At 43.5% G+C, this 21,178-nt stretch overlaps 2 protein-coding genes across 2 annotated transcripts; both read right to left on the bottom strand.

Annotated features, from left to right (window-relative positions):
* Positions 1 to 629: 629 nt before the first annotated feature.
* Positions 630 to 5,807, bottom strand: LOC308310193 (zona pellucida sperm-binding protein 1). The gene is made up of 6 exons (XM_080756380.1): positions 5,725 to 5,807; positions 5,180 to 5,307; positions 4,760 to 4,940; positions 1,625 to 1,811; positions 943 to 1,037; positions 630 to 723 (listed from the first exon to the last, which is right to left on the bottom strand). The coding sequence occupies exons 1-5, from the start codon at positions 5,796 to 5,798 to the stop codon at positions 963 to 965; spliced, it is 645 nt and encodes a 214-aa protein (XP_080612506.1). The 5' UTR covers positions 5,799 to 5,807; the 3' UTR covers positions 630 to 723; positions 943 to 962.
* Positions 5,808 to 5,811: 4 nt separating this feature from the next.
* On the bottom strand, positions 5,812 to 7,336 carry LOC308312333 (zona pellucida sperm-binding protein 4-like; the record flags this gene model as incomplete). Its single annotated transcript, XM_080758935.1, has 4 exons — positions 7,247 to 7,336; positions 6,569 to 6,691; positions 6,153 to 6,338; positions 5,812 to 5,822 (listed from the first exon to the last, which is right to left on the bottom strand). The coding sequence occupies exons 1-4, from the start codon at positions 7,305 to 7,307 to the stop codon at positions 5,812 to 5,814; spliced, it is 381 nt and encodes a 126-aa protein (XP_080615061.1). The 5' UTR covers positions 7,308 to 7,336.
* Between the last annotated feature and the right edge of the window lie 13,842 nt (positions 7,337 to 21,178).

The raw sequence follows: 21,178 nt of genomic DNA, 5'->3' as shown, positions 1-21,178 counted from the left end.
TTAACCTGACAAGTATGTACGAGCTTAAGCATTGTGAAATAAAGACTATCTTTATACTGAGGGCTGTTGGTATATATATATATATATATATATATATAAAAGATAGCATTCCTAAATCATTACACAACAGTTAAACCAATACACAGGCCGTCAAGGTCTTTGGAGACCTGCAGTGAGTCATGGAGCATGTTCACCCAGCATTTTTATAGTTTGGATGACACCCAGTGGCCAAAGGCAAAAACAACAAACGAGAGCTTGTACAACCGTGTGGTCACTGGCTAGGCAGCGGCTTTAATTGTCATTCATTGTCACAACATTAAAGTGGTATCTAGCTCTAGCCTCTAAGTATTAAGGGAAACCCAGTTAGTCCTTTGGGGCCAGAGTGTTCAGGACATATGGAGCATTAACATCAACAATGCAGTGGTGGAGGAACCTTTTGACAGAGTGACACTTCCTGCTATAAAACCTAATGGCTGCAAGCTAGGGAGCAGAAATGCACGCACACACACAACATGCAGCTTCCTTTGAGGACTTTTATTGACAGTGAACATGTGATGCCTTTGGCCTGGAAAGAAGCTAGAGAGTAGAGATGCATGCAATTCACAATAGCATACATGTAAGTACCTCTCTCTCTGCAACATCTTTCTGGGAGAGGAATACACGGTAGGGTATGAGTCAGGAGCTTATCAAAATCATTGACAGACTGGTCTCTCCACATCGCAGCTGAAAAACAGGAAACAGATCAGTGTTAAATAATTAAAACCACTCATTACTAATCTATAAACCTGCTGTTATATTGGACTGTGGCCAGTCTTGATTCTCATGCTCCGTCTAGTGAATTGTGTTATGGGCCTCACAGATGGGCGTTATACTCATGCATTCTTTCAAGAGTTCAAAATGGGTGTGGTGGTGGGTGATTCAAAACAGAACAGTGTAGGCTACCGTCTTTTTTGGCCCCGTCGTCATTGGCCAAAGCATCCCTCGACACATGGGCCATCAAGCGGAGAGCAAACTTCAGTTGAACACATGAAGTAGATCTGAGAAGAGAGAGAGATCAGAGACGCATCTTTTCCTTTTTCTTAAAGACAGATATACAAGTCAGCTCTTAAAGGACCACTTCGCCACTTTTCAACCTTATTGGTCCTCATAATGTTAATGATAAAATACCACAATTGTTTTCAACATGATCTGTGTTTCATAGGTGACATATATATATATTTTTTTAAACAAGATTTTTATTACCGTGAGAACGATGGCTTCCATTTTCGCATCGCAACTTTCGCAAGCCTGCGGTTTCTATTAGCTTGGATTTCCCCATTGATGATGTTACTGGGTTTCTGAACAATGTCTAATGGTAAATGTATTTTAAATATCCAGTCTTACAGTCTTAAACTCTATATATTTCGTTAGCCGGAGAACCCCAGGGAGTCTATATACTTGGTACCTTTATTTTTTCACTCTACACACCGTCTTTGCCGAAAATAGCCAATCTACAAGCTTGTACGTACCATTTAGCTGAATGTTCGCCTATGAATAAGGTTCATAATATGGTTATGGATGCCATTTTTCTTTGTGTGTGTAAGATTGAAACCCCTTTATCAATTAAAGAGCCTCCATCATTTACCTCCTCCTCCTCAGCAGTGTTGTCGTCATCAGTCTTGCCGCCAGCAGTCTTGCCGCCAGTAGTCTTGCCGTGGTTAAGGAACTTGAAGGTGCTGATGGTGAATCTGCGTATTTGTTTTTGAGGAGAGGGTGGTGATGGTGGAGGGAGGACAGCCTGCTGGGGGGCTGGATCCAAGGGGTTAGGACATCTAAAAGTAAAATACTGAATATCAAAAACATTTACAGGAGACAAAATCTTAAAAGTGCAAATGTGGAATTTTGCGTGCACTGACTGTAAAGTGTAAAACTGGTTAGCTAAATAACTAAAGTTGTTGTACGAGTGCCCTTATGGTCCAGGAATGGATATTGTGTTACTACCCGTGGAATATTGTTTACGGGTTTGTCTTCCGATCTTTCAGTCATGAAAGCCTTGGGCTTCAGTTTGACTGAATAGCTCTCCTTTCTCAGAGTCTGATTTAAGAAAAGGAAAGGAAAATCCTTCTGAAACCCTTGTTCAGTCCCCAACCAGTCTTAGCTGAGCAGTGCTGGACAAACCAGGCCCTGCCCCTACAAACCTTTTGGCTTGTTTTTTTCCCAGAGCTGGCTCATTTCTCTCACGAGAGTTGGCAACACTGGTCTCTGGTTGCACTCTGCAGGGCTCAAGGATATCCTGCTTGTTGGCCAGAAGCACCAGACATCAGAACCTGATGGAGATCATTACGAGGTTCTTCTAGCTGACCCGTGTTACAACTATCCACCCTAAACAAGGCAAGCTGTATCAGCATAGATACAGTGACACCTCACCAACCTCTGTGTCCACCCACACCCCAAATTGCCAATTCCCTGCCTCTTTTTGTCACAAGCATCTCAATGTTGAATCCTACAGTTGGCACCACAACCGTTGTCTCGTTATACTTCAGCTTGTAAAGCAGGGTGGTTTGGCACCACAAAGATATTATGCTCAGGGAACCCAAATGGCCAGCAGCCAAATGGCCGCCCCTGGCCCCTGCCTGCTTGCAGTCGTGTCCGGCAAGAACGTAATCAAGACTGTATGACAACCAGTTGAATAATGGTTACAGAGTTCTCTGCACTGGGACTGTCTGAAGAGATCCTGATCCTATTTGTAAAGAAAAACACATACAGCTGGTTAACTGGAATGCAGGGGTGTCCGGGAAGAATGTAACAAACAATTTCTGCCCTTAAGTTACGATCAAAGAAACGGTATAGTGTGACACAGCCATGGAACAGTGGTAATCTCGGCTCAAGTGAAGGCTAAAATAACATTCTGCTTTGTAGGCGGTGATGGCTTTGTGAAGGCTGGAAGAGGTTCGATTGTAAAGTTTGAAAGCTGGTGAAGTTTTTTTGTTTTTGTGGCTTTCGCCTTTATTTTATATATTTTATGGAGGGACAAACAGTAGGCTGTCAGGAAATGGGGAGAAAGATGGGGGGGGAAGACATGCAGTGAAGGCCGTCTGGATCGGGGGTCGAGCCCGCGGCACACTGCCAGACTGAATTGCCAGCCACGGTGCCTGGACCACTGAGCCATGGCCCAGGCCGAAGGCTCAATTGTTAGTAAGATGTGAAGGCTGTCCAAGTTCTGGTACATGAACAAAGTATTTTCTGTATCTCTATTAGATACAATATAGATACAGTTTGAGCTGCAGCTACAATCACACTTGTGTGAAGTGAGCGGTGCCATTGATGAGTTAGCCTGGGCTCCACCTATGCTTTCTATGGCATAGGCAGCTCCCGGCAGGATCCACCGGGAGAATCTAGACGCAGCTGTGCGACATGAGACAGAGAGAGAGGAGTGTGTGTAAAGGTGCAGACGATCAGAAATAAGCAGAAAGTGATCGACGTTTGCGCTACTCCGAATTGAAGTGGACTCTTTGTGGACTTTTTGTTTTCTCCCTGAAAAAAAAAAAAAAAACGTTTCCGAGGCTATTGATGAGTTGATCTGCTGCATCCACTATAAGTTCATGACGTCATAGTAATTTATTTTGCCATTGACTTGAATGGGAATTTGGGGGGAATAATACGGCATAGACTAGCCGCAATTTGCAACTCTAGTTTTTTTTTATAATGGGATGAATCTAGAGTTGCAATACCCTCCATTGACTCCCCACTCATCCAATTTGGTTTGCGATCTGCTTGTCTTAAACAACGTTAAACTCATCAACATTGCAGTTGTAGTCCAAGCTTGAATTGTCCTCTTTCAATCTGCCGAGCTTGTTTTTCATAAAAATCCACCGTAGACATGTTATGAGCTACTTTCTGTCAAGAAATCCTGTGCAGGTAATTATTATTCTAAGTGCTGGAGTTTGGAATCACTCGTCGTATGTCACTGAACGGCCCTGCGTACCACCTGTTTCGAATTTGCACAACAAAAACGAGTGCAACTTTTTAGTAAGACAGAGTTACGACATTGAGGGGGCAGAAAACAGCCCGGTCAAGTGGTTCAATGTAACTTGTTTGTCAGAAGAAGAAGAAATGCGTTCTGGTAAATCAAGTTTACCAAGGGTAACTGGACTAAGCATCAGATACTTGTTTACAGCCAGGCCCACATGGAGCATTTCATGGTAGAGGTTCAATGCCTTGTCCAAGGGCACTTCAACGGTGGTAATTTTAACGTGTCGGATCGCTGATTCGAACTGGCGACCTTCCGGTATCTAGACCGCTCCGCAATCCACTCGGCCACCGCTGCCTCACTGTAAAGCCTATAGACTCCAATGCATTCTGTCAACTTCCGGTTCAGGCCTTTGTCACTATTCGCCAATAGAAGTCTATGTAGAAGAGCCACCTGAAGTGAACGTCGTAACTCTGTCTTACTCTATGGCTCTGGCCCTAGTATTCTCTCTGGCAATATTGGCAACCTGATAAACATCGGGTAAACACAGTAATATGTTATCTGTATAGTAACAAATGTTTTTATATTATACTTTCCAGTTTTTCTGAATTCTTTATTAAACAAAAAAAATTAAAAAGATAGAATAGAGGGGCAAAAAGTTTAAAACCTATTTTAAAGTGGGTGGGACTTGAGGAAAAACAAGAGTTAGCAAGGAAGAGCTCTAGAAAAAGAAAGTCCATTAGAGATGACTTGTTACATTACCTGTATCTTTCTTTACATTCTCTTGAAGCAAACCGAGGGCCAACCTACCCGTTGTAAAGTATCACCCATGCAGAATGTCCTGAGCGGGGGTAGGCCACACAGTAATGCACCAGCAGCACCAGTTCAGGGTCTGGGGTGTTGAGCACCCGCAGCTCCAGGTAGAGCGGTTCCCGCAGCAGTTTTTGCAGGGGCCGGTGTACATCAGGGTGATAACTCTTGTAATCTGGGTCTAGCAGGAGAAGAAATGGAGGAAGAAAAGGAAGTGTTCACTTGAGACAAGGTGCAGCTTTAGCAAGAGCTGAACTGAACAGAACAGAACAGAACAGAACAGAACAGAACAGAACCAAGTGTTCATCAGAAGCATTCATAGGGTGCTGTCAATTGTTTTTCCAGAATTTAGTTATTATAGTACTTAAAAATAAACTTCTGTTTTCAACTCCCAAAGTATGTAGTGGTATAAATGATGACCTTTGGCAATCTTGAGTTGTACTCCAAATATCCCCTGGGAATGAATTGGGGAACCCAGAGTAGGGCTTTTGACCATGTAACCCACACTGACCACAGAACCTGGCAGGTACCTGCATTCTACCAATAACCTGACAGGGAGAGACACAATCAGAGATGTTTTTGTACAGTGTGCAAGTGCATTGTGCAATTCTACAATGGTAAAATAAAGATACTCAATGCATCTCTCACAAGTGCTGAACAGTTTACTTCGGTAAGTGCTTTCAAGATTTTCAAGTGGCCATGATCCAGTAAAGGTTGAGAATCATTGGCCTACAACACAATGCCTCACTATAAATCCAATTACACAAAGCACATAAAAATAGATGCAGAACCCCTGACATCCCACCGTCTCCCCATATGTGGGCAAGACTAAAGTCATCATCAAAATCATTTAAAAAATGGCGTAAATAGCTTGCAGATTGGATATTTTTGCTATTCATATTGGGCTGAGTGGTTAACTGCTAAAAACAACGAAGAAAAATAAACCTAAAAAAAAGAATCCTGACCTAACAGGAGTGTCTCTGGTGATGGTTCCATGGTTGAGGGTGATTGAATTGATCACGTTGGTAATTTCCACCATATAGATCACCGTCTTACCCACCTCCTGTGAAGACAGGGTAGAAGAAATTATTAAGACTTTTGCCAAAACATGATCACTTTGGCCAGTAAAATGTGCCGTTCATATGCTCAAAACAATATTACAGTATAGAGGGTATGTGCATGCATAAAGTGAATGTCAAATCGAGTGGCAAAGTGAGTGTCAAATTGAGTTTAACATCATTTAATGCAATCATATTTGAATTTTCTGTTTGGATGTATGAGCTATCAAGGCTAGAAAATATTTTTTTGGCACTCAGTAGGTGTTCCCGCATAACTTCCTGGTTTGATGATGATGTCACGCGCATACCCTCTATTCTGAGATATGAACACTGACTGTTAACGCTCACCAGTCTCACAGCCCCACAGCCGTCCATTGGTATCTTGAAGAGGGCATAGTCACGCGTCACCTTCTGAGGGGTGCAGGAGGAGTTGTTAGCAGCAACCAGCGAGGCACGGGACATGAGACGCTCGTTGAGGGACGAAGGGACAGAGAAGACAAAGTGACGATCCATAGTGCACTCTGACGGCAGGGGGACACATGGGAACAATCAGATACACAAAAGCTCAGGACTCTCAGGGGGAAATTGATAATGAGACCCAAGGTGTCATTGCCAGCATGACTGCAGCCTAGGCCTTTTCACAATTCTACTGTAGCAACTAGAGATTATATCTCCATGCTCCAAACCCATCAACTCGATCCAGCTAAATACCATGAAAATGCCGTTGATTGGCGACAGAAGCACAGCTCACCATCCATTGGATAGTAGCAGGCAGGGGGCGAAGCGCTGAAGCAGCAGCCAACAGAGAGGCACTGTTGTTGGGATGAAGAGTTGGATCCACAGGGGAGATGCTGGTCACTGGGAAGGTTGCACTCTGTGCGACAGCATGACAAATGTCCGTCACAGTTAATAACATTAACTGAATAAAAACAATTATTAGCATATTGTCCCTGTCGGGCAGAAATCTTGCATCTCAATATTTTCATAAATCAATGGCCCATTCCATACCTTATCTTGTGCCAAAGTTGCAAAAATTGCCAGTCTACAAGCTCACAATTGTAAGCTTTTAGATTACCTATTTTCACCATTTAAGATTTTCACATACGATTTTCACGACCTGCCCAAAATAGGGACGGCAAGGTTGAAAGTGGCCTTTATAACCAATAAAAAGTATTAACAAGAGCTTGTGGCTCAGGGAGGAGGATGGTCCTGCCATGCAGAGTCCCCAAGTCCGTGGCACTTTGGGTAATAACATCATATCCTGTGTTTGCGTTTCAGTGACCAGCCTGTGACAACAATCACAGAGCCCCTTTGACTTCCATTATAAAATTAGTTAAATTATTTGAAAAAAATCCATTACCTGAAAAGTAAAAAGTTTTGGACATGCATCAAAAAGTGGTTTGATCAAGTATTATCAAAATATGTCTACCTGTGTGAGACACTGGAATAGAAACTGGACAGGACAATTGAGCCTCTCTTCTTCCATGCATAGTTGTGTAGACAATATTGATGAGGTGCTCCTTTCCCTTAAAAAAGAAAATACATATTTATATGGATCAAATATTCAAATAATTTGTGTTAGTGTGTTCACTGGGTTTATATACTTGCCTGTACACTCATATGACAGTCTGGATTGAGGGGGAGTTTTAGAATGATTCTGCCATCTTTTCCCTTCCTGGCAAAATACCCACAATGCTGAGGGGCGTCCTGAAGTTTCATCTGGTTCCCTTTGGCATCTAAAAATGAAAGGAAATGCAGTGAAGTCTGAGTTAATAACTATGTACAGTATGCACAAATGGAGACAAACATTTATAATTTAGGTCCAAAAAAACATGATGTAAGCCAAATTACTGCATTCAACACATTAAATCACTATGGTTAAGTGCAGTACTCAAACTAAACTAAACTAAACAACTATTCCCCACCTCCACTCATCTCAGTATGCACAGCAGTGCTTGGGAAGTCAGAACCACAAACCATGTTGCAATTCAACTCATGCAGAGATGATGACAACCATATGTACCTGAAAAATATACTATACGACATACACACACAAGCAAAACGCACCCTTAACAACAACTCCAGCGATGAGACCAGGGGGGAGTTCTACAGTCATACGGTGAGCAGAACAGTACACTTTAGGCCTGGGGATAATGGAAATAGGACCTTGGTATGGACATTCCACCTTCAGGGTCCTATACTTTTTAAGGACCAGGTCCTTAAACCTCAGAACAATGGTAGTGGTATTCTATTGGGAGAAGACAGGAAACCGATCAGCAAGACAAGGTCCAAAACTTCCAAAAACAAAAATGAGTGAGCATGTTATGTCAGAAATGAGAATTAATAAATACATTACAGATGCATTGGAAGTGAAGGAAGGAAAATTCTGGTGGTTTGAAAATGAAACCATTGTGGAGGCTCTAACCTGAGGGATGGGGCATTTGGATGATTGATGTGGAGAGTGGAGGGTCACTCCATGACCTTGTTTGTACTCCAACATGTATTTACACCACTCTGGCACACTGGAGCATGTCTTCACTGCATCAACAGAAATAATATGTAAGATGGAACGATGCCAACTAGAACACGGAACATTTTGTAGATCTGTGCTTTTAGGTGATTTATGTAGGGAAAGCAAGTCTGAAAAAAGGTTTTTTGAGTGCTTTTTAACGTGGTGAAGGTGGGTGTGGTGAACGTGGTGAAGCTCTGATGCGAGTTGGGAGTGAGTTCCACAGTGAAGGGGAACGCACCGAGAAGGCCCCGTCACCCCACGTTCATTTGTTAAGACTTGTGAGGTTCCAGGAGGTTGTGCCCGACCTGAGGGAGCGGGAGGGGACATTGCGTTGGATGAGTTCAGAGGGGTAGCCCGAGGCCTGATTGTTGAGGGCTTTGTATGTAATGGTGAGTATATTGATAACTAACAACAACCCCACAGACAGGCACATATTTTGTGATAAGCTGTGACTAGCTCTTGGTTTGGGCTTGAAAGTTTCTGACCAACAGACTAGAGTGGATGTCTGCAAAAAAGAAAGAAAAACCTTCTTTTCCATTATTCAAATAATTGTCGTTTTCACAAAATAAGGCAGGAAATGTGATATAATACATTAACACCCCACTGTACACATACCACCTCCACCACCCTGTGGTCTGTCACTGTCATCTTAAGGCTCAGGATATACAGTACATGCTTTTGCCGCTACTTTTCTGGCATGCTTTGACAACTACAAATATGCCATTTTTCACATCTGGCCTTGAAGAAACAAATGTGAGGCCGGCACTGAGGGATGCATGGCGGTTTCCCTTCATTCTATATTTGGCTCTCTTTGAAGAAACTAGACAATGTTTACAGTAAAAATCCCACCTTGTAGAACCCGGATGGAGTCTGGGTCAGCAGAAGGCAACGTAAGCGTCATCCTCCCTGCCACACACTGGAGGGATGGGGAAAGCTGAGGGGGTTGAGCAACGGTTGCGGGGGGGAAGTAGGGGATAGTCTCGGGGATAGTAGGTGATTCAGTCACGGGGGTAAAAAAAAAATCAGTACCTGGGGTGGGAAAACTTTCAGACTCTGGGGTAGCAGGATATTCAGTATCTGGGGTAGTAGGATGGGGAGTAAGAGATTCCGTCTCTGGGGTAGTAGGATGGGGACTAAGAGATTCTGTCTCTAGGGTAGTAGGATGGGGACTAAGAGATTCTGTCTCTGGGGTAGTAGGATGTGGAGTAAGAGATTCCGTCTCTGGGGTAGTAGGAGGAATGGCGGTGGATGCATGAGGATGAAGGGGCACAGGGTTTTGGGGTGGATACAAACCATGGTAGGGATAGTAGCTACAGAAGGCCTGAGCATTTGGAGGGCACATCCATCGTCCATAAGGCTGTGTTGGTTGAACTGCGGGCACTGCTGTGTCAATTGGACCCGAGGGTTGTTCCTGGGAGTCATGAGGTGGCCCCTTGGCAGGTGGAGGCATGGGTACATAAATGGGCCCATAGGGGTAATAGTGGTCAAATGAACTAGGTGGGTAATACTGACCAGAGGAATAGCGGGGAACATGGGGTTCTTCTGGTACTATAGTCTTAGGGATAGACGGGATACTAGAGGATATAGGTGCTAGATAAAAGGGGTTATAATAAGGTGGATAAGGTGGGTATTGCAACGGGTATTGTGGCGGGTATTGCGGGTATTGTGGACCCAAAGGTTGCTTCGGAAACTGGGGAGCAGATGTAGGTGGTCCCTGAACATGTGGTTCTTTAGTAGGTAAGGGGTAGTACTGTGGATTAGGATAATACTGAGGACCTATAGGTCGTTTGGGGGGCTGGGTAGCCTGGGTAGTGGCTGGGTAGTCTGGAATAAAGGGCTGGGAAGGGGGATTTGGGTAAATTCCAGGAGAATAGGGCAACTGGCCAGGCGTTATTATGAGGTGCGGGGACTGTGAAGATTGCACTCCTGGGGGACTGCCTGGTGAAGGCCGTGGGAGATGCGCAGGCCATGGACCAGGAGGGCCTTGGGAAAGTTGAGTTGGTGGTTGAGGAGGAGGAGGTGGTTTGCTTGGAGCTTTAATACTCCCGGGGTCTGGGGAATAAGGATACTGGGGGTCACCAGGAAATGAGGGTTGAGAGTATGGAGGAGATGGGAAGTAGGGGAATAGATGAGGGTAGACTGGACAGGAGAGAATAAATTGGTGTTTGTTCAGAAGCAGTTTCAGAAGTACACCGTCCTGGAAACAAAAATAATCATACATAAATATACCCTGGTCACATGCCAGCTGCTGACAATGATAATAAATCGAACTGTAAAACCGAAACTTACGCCAACAGTAACACAGGGAGCACGGAGGGGAATAAAGAAAAGACATTGACCAGGTCGGACGTCTATAGGGTGAGCACAGAGCGTTGACGCAAAAGGATCCCACTCACCATTCACTGAGAACAAAGGATAGAAAGACATGCCTTTAGGATTCCAAATTTCCAATCTACTACTTCATAGTTCATACATGTTTTTTAAATAAAATATATTTCAAATATAAGTGCAGTATCTTGATTTGAAAAACGTTGGGAAAAATGGCATATACAAGAGTGAATAGTATGTATTCCCCTGAACTAGCCAAACAAACCAGCACAGGATCCTCCTACTTACCCAGAGCCCAAGCTGCTGAGCAAATCCCCTCCTCCCCATTATACAGGTGGACAACCATGCCATAGTGAGAACAGAGGACCACCACCCCTGGTGCTGACGGAGGAGGAGCAGGACAGGATAGCTTCAGTGAGGCTCCCCACCACAGCATGGGCAGAACATAACTCCCATTCTAACAGAGGGAGAAAGGACTGAATGGCCTGCATGAGATCTACAAGCCCACAACATAATTGATCAAGGAGAGATATGCTGCCTCTACTCTACCTCCTGTGTGATGTAACATCCGTCATAAGGTGCTGTCATCACTAGATCCTTCCATGATGTACTCACAGAGTAACCACAGTGTGGTGGCAACTGGAACGGGGAGATGGGGGTGGAATCCTCTGCAACGGAAATTATGATTGCAGTGTTTCTCAAACGTTTTCTAGTGAAGGACAAATTTATATGCATTTGGCCACAGAGTCCACAGATCCCCATCTGAAATGTTTGACCAGGGAACCCCATGTGAGATTTTAGTTTTAAAATGTTTTACGTTGGCTATTTTCAAAGAGCCAATAGGCCTATAGGGTTCAAGTGGTTGAACTGATTTTGATGCTATATTAACTCATTTTGCTGGTGTCCCCCCAGCACCCCACTTTGAGAACCACTAATGTATTGAACAAACAGCACAATGTTAAATTAATGTGGAAATAATTAACCACTTGAGTTGAACCCCTACAGTCCATATTAGGGGGCAAACATTTGGCTGTAGTTTCATACTCATGGATGACATCACTGGAGTAAACGTTTTAGCACAACTATGGCAAGTTTTATGGCTGCCAATGGAACATTAGCCCTACAACAAACAAAGCTAATATTGTGACAGTGTCCCTTTAAGCAATGGGCAGTGGTTTACAAGCCTTTTGGGGACCAGGATTTCCAAATGAAGTGCTCACACAAAACGTATATAAATATTTCACAAAATACACTATAGGCTAGGGATTTTGAAGTGCATACAGTAATGAACAGCCTTCAGAAAAATGAAATGTTCCACTCAAAACGCTGATGCTGACAGGATTATCCGTTTATATCCATATACTGTAATTCTGAGCCCAGTTTAAAGCCCTCCTTTGGAAGAATCCTGCACAAGCAAAGGCCTGTTGTTAATGCAGCATTGCGCAAAAGCGGGGATTGAACTCGCCTCCCACTCGCCAGACCAACACACAACCTGTTGTGCCAATAGGACTGAGCCCGATTGGCGGTCCGCGGTGTGAAGTGAGAAGCGCTTGAAAGACTGGGGGGATGATTGTAGCCCCCAGCCAAGACCCAGCCCGCAACAGCCCTGCCAATCGGGCTCAGCCGTATTGGCACGGTAGGTTGCGCACGGCGTTGGTCTGGCGAGTGGGAGCCCCGGGTTCAATCCCAGCTTCCGCGTAATGCTACATTAAGCTAGAGATTGACTTGCTTGATTGATACAACAATGTGGCCTCAACTTCTTCCAAAAACTAATAGAATAGAGGGTATGCGCGTGACATCATCGTACCTGGAAGTTATGCGGGAACGCCCACTGAGTGGCAAAAAACTACTTTCTGGCCTTGACATGCCATTCATAGAAACAGAAAAGTCCTGTCTGATTGCATTAAACAATGTTAAACTCACCAACATTGCAGCAGTACGAAAAGCTTGAATTATCCTCTATCTGCAAAGCTTTTGTTTCATAAAAATCCACCATAGAAACGTTATGAGCAGGGCTGCACATAAGTGGTGCGCCAGCGCGCATGCTCTGTCAAAATTCATAATGCGCTGTCAATCAAGCGCCGGGAAGTGCTTCTGTGTACCAACAGCTGGGGCCGCACAGAATGATTATCATGGCCAGAATACTAGTAAATTCTGTGGCGAGAGCATTTCCCACTGACTGCCACTCAAAGTAGCTACTACTGGCCAATCACAGCACGTCTTGCACAAGTGCACTGGCCATTGTGGCTAATCACAGCACGTCCTTAGTCAAACGAGGGAGGATCCACTCTATGGGGAGGATTCAATGCTGCTCACTGCTTGTTTACCGGGTGCTGGAGCAAGTTGCTTGTGTGCGATGCCGTCTCTCACGGACTGGCACTGCTGCACAATATGAAGCTTATCAACATGACAACAGCGTGTACCGACATACTGTCCCTTATTATCGTAAAGTCAGGTAGTGTACACTGTTTATTTTGCACGAGGAGCCATGTGTGTCTGACTGTCTTGACTCTGTGTTGACTGTGTGTACATCGCCTCGGCTAAAAACAAGAGGTAAGCCTGACGTATGCTTCGCCGTACGACGTGTCGTATGTTAAACAAATAGGCAATAGCTGATCTGCAAGCTCACAATGTGTCGCCTCCGCAACACGTTATGAACTAGTAGATCGGCTATTTAAATTTAAAAAAGTATCTAAATATTGCTTTGATTCTCATATTATCCTTAGGAAGTATTAAGAAGTTTGTATTAGAATATTCATATAGGGCTGGAATACACATGGACCTATAGCTGCAATTTGCAACTCTAGATTTTTTTGTATAATGGGATGAATCTAGACTAGAGTTGCAATACTCTCCATTGACTCCCCAGTCCCCACTTATCCAATAAATATCGTTTTGCTATAAGTTATTCATGCATCCCTCTTTTATCCATCCGGCGAGACGGGTCGCCGCATTTTAGGAGCACCAAGTAACTCCTCCAGGTGCTCCTCTGAGTACTAGACCAAAAAAGTTGTGTGCAGCCCTGGTTATGAGCTACTTTCTGTCAAGAAATGCTTTGCATTTGATTATTTTTGTGTCAGAGTTTGGAAGTGCTTGTTTTCTATAACACAACATTTTGCTGCCTCCTGCATTATGTGACATTTAGAAACAGGTGGTACGCAGGACAGTTGAGTGATTTCCAACGAGCGTTTCCAAACTCCAAACTCCAAACTCCAGATGGGAAAATCATGCATCACTTAGTAGAGGTGCTGGGTTCAAAAGTGACATCAGAAAAAGATAAGAGAACTCAAGTTATACTTTATTGATGACGTTTCGAGCCAAGGCTCTTCATCTGGTCAAACTCATAGTTAGCTTCCGACCCTGGATAGCCCATCTCCCATGCTCAGGACTATTCTCTCAGGGTACCTCTTGTCTTATGTATATAGCTCCCAGCCTTAAATATAAGGATTATTTATTATATGTTCCATGGTTGTTTTGTCTGTACAGTAATGTATGTGTATAGTTTCATGTTACAAAGTTGACCACAATGGAAACAAGCGAAGGCTTTTTTGTGTCTAAGTCCATTTGGCGCTTTTTAAAATGATGTCATTTTCTTAAACTGCCAATAAAGTATTCTATCTATCTATCTACTCCTCAACTTTTTCCCACATCTGATATTAAGAGAAGATTCTGGACTGGAGTTCCAAATAAGCAAAACAAGCTTTTTATGTGCCAGCACATTGATGTGAAAAGTTATAATAACACACTCACTCACCTCTACGTACAAGTAGGTGTGTGGATCCTCGCCCAGTGGCGGTGAGAGTCATGGTGTTGATGTCGTCATTGCATTCTACCAGAGGCCTCATAGCCAGCCATTCAGGGACAAAGGCGCTGGAATCAAATGATGGGCCCAATACCTTCCCAGCTTTGACACTTTGGACACCTAGTGAATACAAAAGGCAATGCAGTCAATAATAAATTCCCCCAGTGATAATAGGCTATTTAGGCCTAAATGTTCTAGCTGAAATAGCTCTAATGCCAATTTGCATGGCATTAGAGCTATGGACCAGAGCTAGCCTGAAGCCTGAAACATGATCTCATAACTCATAATGTGAACTATGGCTAGGATCTCCCAGGCCCCTAGCCCCTTTCGGCACCCTCGGTTACCGTTTCTGAATTTTGTCCGTACCCCAGGGTCCCTCAGTACTTATTCCACTCTCCTTGGGAGACAGATGTATACCCTCCGTTCACGCCACGCTGCTTTAAAGATGCATAAAGCGGCTATAGGACATCGCATTAAGCGCCGATGCCGTTAAGTATTTTTAATCTTTTTTTTAAAGTTTTGGCTGCTCTGAAATTCTCACTTCCTTGTTGACTTCCAATTGTACCGCCTCCCGAGCGGCGACTGGCTAGCTGCACGTCCTAGTTGCTTCCTCTGATTGGCCGACGCGTACATGCAGGATGTTTATAATGCTGTTGTGTCGTGGGAGGTGGGACATGGGAAGTGAGGAAGAGAGAATTTCAGAGCAGCCAAAACAAAACAAAAATACTTAACGGCATCGGCGCTTAATGCGATTTCTCCCACGTTTACGTTGTCTCCTATAGCCGCTTTATGCGTCTTTGACACATCTGACCAACACTCAAGCGGTGCTCAGCACAGCGTGAACGGAGGCTATGTACATCTGTCTCCCATGGAGAGTGGAAGGAATAAGTACTGAGGGACCCTGGGGTACCGACGTCCAAAAACCGAGGGTCCAGAAAGGGGCTACCCTATAGCCCTGGTCCAGTGCTCCTGGCTGCTGCTCTCTATTCAGTAACATTAGAGAAAATGCATTCTGCTCCCTATTCAGCTCTCTATTCAGTAACATCTGACATTCTGGTCACGAAATTGGGAGTGATGATGACACAAATAAGTGAACAGACTAAATTGGAACTGGGACACTATAAATTTGAAGCTGATAAATGGGTACCATCACCTGATTGGCGGATATTGGCAACTCTCCTGAACATGTATTTTTAGAGCTGGCAAGACAAGACCCCCCCTAATGTACAATGTACATGCACTATCAGTGATTATGTAGCCTACTATTAGAATATAGCCCAGGACTTTAACATAACAAAACAATATATAGGCCTACTTCTTTATTTAAACAGACATATAACAGCCTACTCTACCATTAGTTGTGACACGTATCAATAATTAAAGCAACTTTTACCTGGGTAATCTGCTTGATATCCAGCATCCATTTGACTTTTGTGCGTAGGACTACTAACATTACCAACGGCCCAAGCCTGGGGTAAATATTTCACATCTTGTTCAAATCTTTTGACCATTTCTTTCACTTTGGCTTCTATGTCCTTGGGGAACCGAAGACCAACGTGGTCAGATTTGTGCAGAGGAGCCCCTCGGATAACCCGCACTGAGTAAGAATTCTCTCCTGTGTTCTCTGTGTCGATTTTTGATTGCCGTGACACTGTTCCTTGGGGAACCTTTATCGGATGAAATGCGCAAACAGCTACAAATAATAGGATAAATAAAAGCAAAGACGTTTTTATTTTGTGTTCGCGAGACATCTCCAGGTTGATGTCAGGTTAGTAGACTAGACAGCAGACTCACGTCGTCACGTGTGTTCACACAGCAGGGTTGTGGAAGTGTGATCAACATCAATAAAGCGTCATTAGGTGTGGGCCAATCAAAAAGCAACAAGAATGTTTAGAAATGTATCAAAGATGTGAGTAGTTTGTTTAACAGCAGGTGATTGACACATTCGCATTAGCCTATTATATGCTTTGGCAAGCAATTATAAAACAAATGTGAATGAATACTAAAATTCAAATTTCAAATAGAAAAGTGCGCCCCTCAGAGCCACAGAGACAGAGTTATGCTGTAGAATCAGGTAGAATCTGCACCATGGCTTGCTGATAACAAACTATCCTTACACCTGGGAAAAACTGAATCCATTCTCTTCGGATCAAATAGTAATCTCAGCAAGGCAGATGGCTTCTTGGTTAGAGTGGGTGACAATATTATCACACGAAAAGATGAAATTACCTACCTAGGTTCCATCCTGGAGGCCAATCTTTCCGGTGATGAAATCAAAAATCAAAAAAGTCAATCAAAGAACAAGATTCCTTTACAGGATCTCCTCACTGGTCAACAAAAACACCTTGAAGACCTTAACAGGAGCCCTCGTACAAGGTTTCTTTGACTATGCATGCACCTCAAAGGCCCTTAAAACAAGGCTCCGAGTCCAGACCTCTCAAAACAAACTGGTCAGGCTCCTACCTGGCCTCACTCCTCGAACCCACCTCAGTGACCTCACCCCCCCCCCCCCCCCCCCCCCTTTGACAGGCTGGGATGACTTAGGGTCGACGACAGAGTACAGCATCTTGCAATGGGTCTGGTCCACAAGATTCGATACACCACCAAGATACCCATGCACACCCACAACACCAGAGGGAGTGCAACAAACCATACAACCCAGATTCGGCACAAACAAGAGACTAAATTATTTTCGCTCCTATGCCACCAAAATGTGGAACGCCCTACCAACAGTCATTAAGACATGTGAATCCCTTGACTCCTTCAAAACCGCTCTCAAAGGGCACCTACGGATGGCTGCAATTCGAAACTGGCCCCTGTAAAATCTGAATGCGCCCCCCCCCTTTCCCCTCACTGTATATGTATCTTTTCCCTTTTTGCTTCCTTTATGATGAATTCCTGTTCTGTTCTTTAACTATATAGAAGTGTCTATTTGTATCATGTCTCTAAATGTTTTGATGAATTGAACAAGGTGGACCCTGTTGTAAACAAGTGTAATGCTTAATTGGGTCGTCCACTCACAGTTAACAGTCTTTGTATTGAGTTTGTGCTTGAAATGTACTGTAATTCTGCAAACTGTTAATAAATATTTCAATCAATCAATCAATGCTCAGAGCACATGTCTCTGCCAGGCCGGGTTGCCTACCCACACGGCCGGCCCATTGCATTGACTCTGAACACTGATAGATACAACAAAATATATGAAGCAGGCTGCCACCATTTTGGGGAGAAAAAATTGAAAAGATTTGGGAATATAAATATATATATATAAATATATATTGTTCTGCAATAAACATCAACAAACAAAACAAGAAAAAAAAACATATTTTTAAGACAATTCCTACTGTCGATCAGATTAGATCCCCTGACCGGTTTATACTGGCATGCATGTGCTAGTCCAAAAATGCCAGAGATTAGCGGCTCACATAATGACAGACACACGCATGTGCAGAGACGAAATGTTTTTATAATCGTCCCCCCGTCCCCGTCCCCGTCCCCCCCCCCATGTTTAGGTTCTAAACACTTATTTGTAACACTTTTTAAACGTGTCAGTGTTTAGTTTATAAACAGAAGAGCATGTTTAAATGCCATGATTGCAGGCTAGTCCTGTCCGCCTCGGCAGGTTCTGTGTTTTGTTGCTGGGACGGCGGAAGGTTTCAACGGCGGGCTAGCAGCCAGGCCGTGTTCTTGCTGTTGGTGGTTTCATTGTGAACAAGTATACAGCCTAAGAAGCAGAGTACAGTACTGTATGCATGCATCCCCTTACCTACCTGGCAGGTTAAGCACCCAGATTAGCATTTCAATGCCTGATCTGCATGTGTACAAGGGGACAGGCAACGTGGTCCACCACCCCGGACAGTGAGGAAAACAGACGTGTTAAGGTGCCAGACTTGGATGGTTAGAGCGGCGGGATTACATACATTGTATGTAATCCCGCCGCTCTAACCAGCGGCGGGATTACATACATTCATACAAAGTCAATGCAAGACGAGAATTGCGTGAACGGGCGCGACCTGGTGCGGCACAAACGGGACGAACCGAGGCGAATATATATTCAGGTCCAATTCCTCATGGGGGCCGAGATCCCTGGTCCAATTCCTCATGGGGGCCCTGGACGGCTGCCCCCCCGGCCCCCACAGACTCTACGTCACTGCGCGTGTGTGCATGCAGAGCGGAAACATAGTCTTTGGCCTTCTGACGTCTGGCCGTTGAGCTCTATCCAAAATATGTAAGCCTAGGGCCCTAGGCTATAATGTAAAAGTGTATATTGTCGGCTACATTTACTTATTTAAATGTAGCCTAATTCTTGTCACTAGTCATACTCATGATGGCATCAGGGAACAGCCTGATATGAGGCTATTTTGAACAGGCAAAGGTAGAGAGGTAATGAGGTCTACTTGGAAAAACTACGGGAAAATTAAGGCATTATTTATTGAAAATGACATTGAATTTCACTATATGCTAAGTATCTTTGACACAAAGGAATATCCTTTATTACAAACATAAAGGAATATTAACTGGTTGAATATTGATAATAAATAAACCCTGAATAACACATGGTGTTAAAGGAGAATTCCATGCTAGAAGGTTTTCTTACCTTTCTTTGTAGTTGTTACGTCCCCACCAAAGAGGTCCAGGTGTTATTTTGTGCAATAGCTCCTTATTGGCTATTTCCCCTACCATAAGCCCTCAATGAATTGCATTTAATTTAATGGGGGCTATGGGGTGTTAATTCGCTTATTTCCATCGCTCAAACTTTATATTTTTTTGTATATATCCTCTCTTCATAATGTAAATAATATCCCAAGCGGCACACTTTACTACTTATTTCGATGGAAATAAGCGAATTAGCACAACACCCCATAGCCCCCATTCAATTCAATGCAATTCATTCAGGGCTTATGGTAGGGGAAATAGCCAATAAGGAGCCTTTGCACAAAATAACACCTGGACCTCTTTGGTGGGGACGTAACAACTACAAAGAAAGGTAAGAAAGCCTTCTAGCATGGAATTCTCCTTTAATCCTAGGACTATACTGTTTTTGGATTGGTGGCTATTATTGTGTAAGTGAATTTGGAGGACTTGAAGATACATCTGACTTCCACAAGGCTTTGCATTATAGTTAATTTGATGATGACCGGACAGTCCAAGTTGTGCTCATGGAATGTGATTATCGTGAAATCAGTCCTGCAGCCAATGTGAGGGACACACAGTAAAATCCTCAGTGTTAGATAGATAGACCTTTATTGATCCAGTCGCTAGAGTCAGTACAGTACAGATAGATACAGAGTAAAACTATAAAATAAATAAAGTGCCGGGCACATGGGTCTCCACCAGGGCAGGTCAGCCTGCTGGTGGCGCTATAATAGTCCAATATGAAAAGGGTGCCATGTCTTCTTACGCCTTGGATGGCAATTGGATGATTTGAGGCAAGTAGGCTACTGTAAGATACAGAGCAAGAGTAGCTCCACGATAGCTAGTCAAAGGAAACAGAATCTCAAGAACACCATCAGATCAGAAATTGATGACAATATCCAATCCAACAGTTATAAAAAAATTAATATATAAATGTACAGTAGACAAAGTTAACTTAATGCATAGATTAATGCATCTTAATGGCTGGCTGGGTGTATTAATTTGTGTATGTGTATGAATATGTGTGTATAACTAGAACCATATTCTGCTGCCAATAGAATGGTGAAGCATCGTATGTAGCCTATCTATGGGTAGAAATGAAATCATATTCTGTAAAATTGGAATTATATTCTGTGGTCAAAAAGCCACATGATGAAGGCATGAAGCCTAAAAACATGCATGTAGCCCTATCTGTCGTTTCCCCTCTTGCTGAAATGCCCCACAAATTCGCCACCTCACCTTCCTCTACCTCAGTGTTTCCCAAAGTGGGGTCCTTGAGGGAGTTCCAGGGGGTCCCCAGCTAAATAATAGTTTGGAACCAAATGGGTCAGTGTACAAACGGAACCAAATGGACCCTCTCAGAGTTAAATTATTGATTTTACAATATAAATGAAATGCCATTAAATGGGGGTCTGTAGACTAATATGCATGTCAAACTTGGGGTCCTTGAAATTAAATGGTAAATCGTAAAATATCTTTTCAAATGGGGGTCTGTGGGCTAATTAGTGTCAATTTGGGGGTCCTTGACATGAAAATTGTATTACATGTTTTATTATTGTACTGTGATAGACTACGGTCTACCTGTTCTGGAAAGCACTTTGGTTCAACTGCTGTTGTTTTTAAATGTGCTATATAAATAAAATTGACTTGACTTGAAAAAGTTTGGGAACCACTGCTCTACCTCACCAGCTTGTTAGTTTGTACCCCCCCCCCCCCCCCCCATGGGTAACTAACCCCATATGGTGCCTTCTCACAGGTGTCTGTCCACTGTCTCAGCAAACAGCTGTTGATGAGATTGATATTCATGCAATAGCTTACTTTAATTAAATTAGGAATCATTGATGCAATCTGTCTAGTGTGACAATTGACAATGTATTGGAAAGGCAGCTGATTGATTTTAATTAGGGTGAAGAACTGAAGATGGCCTACTTATAATGTCTTCAAAAGGCACAATATTCTAGTAAAAGACAACACAAATACACACAGTTGAGTTGTGTGACACAGTGCAGATAATTCAAAGTTTGGTCTACTCTAGTGAAAAGGGGAAATGGGCGGTGCCTAAAATCTCCATAGGCTACTAAAAC

Source organism: Protomyctophum bolini, assembly GCF_963924005.1.
Source record: "Protomyctophum bolini genome assembly, chromosome: 3".
Taxonomy (NCBI): Eukaryota; Metazoa; Chordata; class Actinopteri; order Myctophiformes; family Myctophidae; genus Protomyctophum; species Protomyctophum bolini.
This window is presented reverse-complemented; position numbering and strand designations above follow the sequence as displayed.

Bases quoted from the DNA above. Each gene is read 5' to 3' on its own strand.
- LOC308310193 (XM_080756380.1), bottom strand. From the start codon at position 5,798: ATGGTGGAAATTACCAACGTGATCAATTCAATCACCCTCAACCATGGA. The intron at 5,308-5,724 runs GTCAGGATTCTT...TCTCCCTGTCAG, and splicing joins ACCAGAGACACTCCTGTTAG to GTTATTGGTAGAATGCAGGT. The intron at 4,941-5,179 runs GTCATCATTTAT...TTCTCCTGCTAG, and splicing joins ACAACTCAAGATTGCCAAAG to ACCCAGATTACAAGAGTTAT.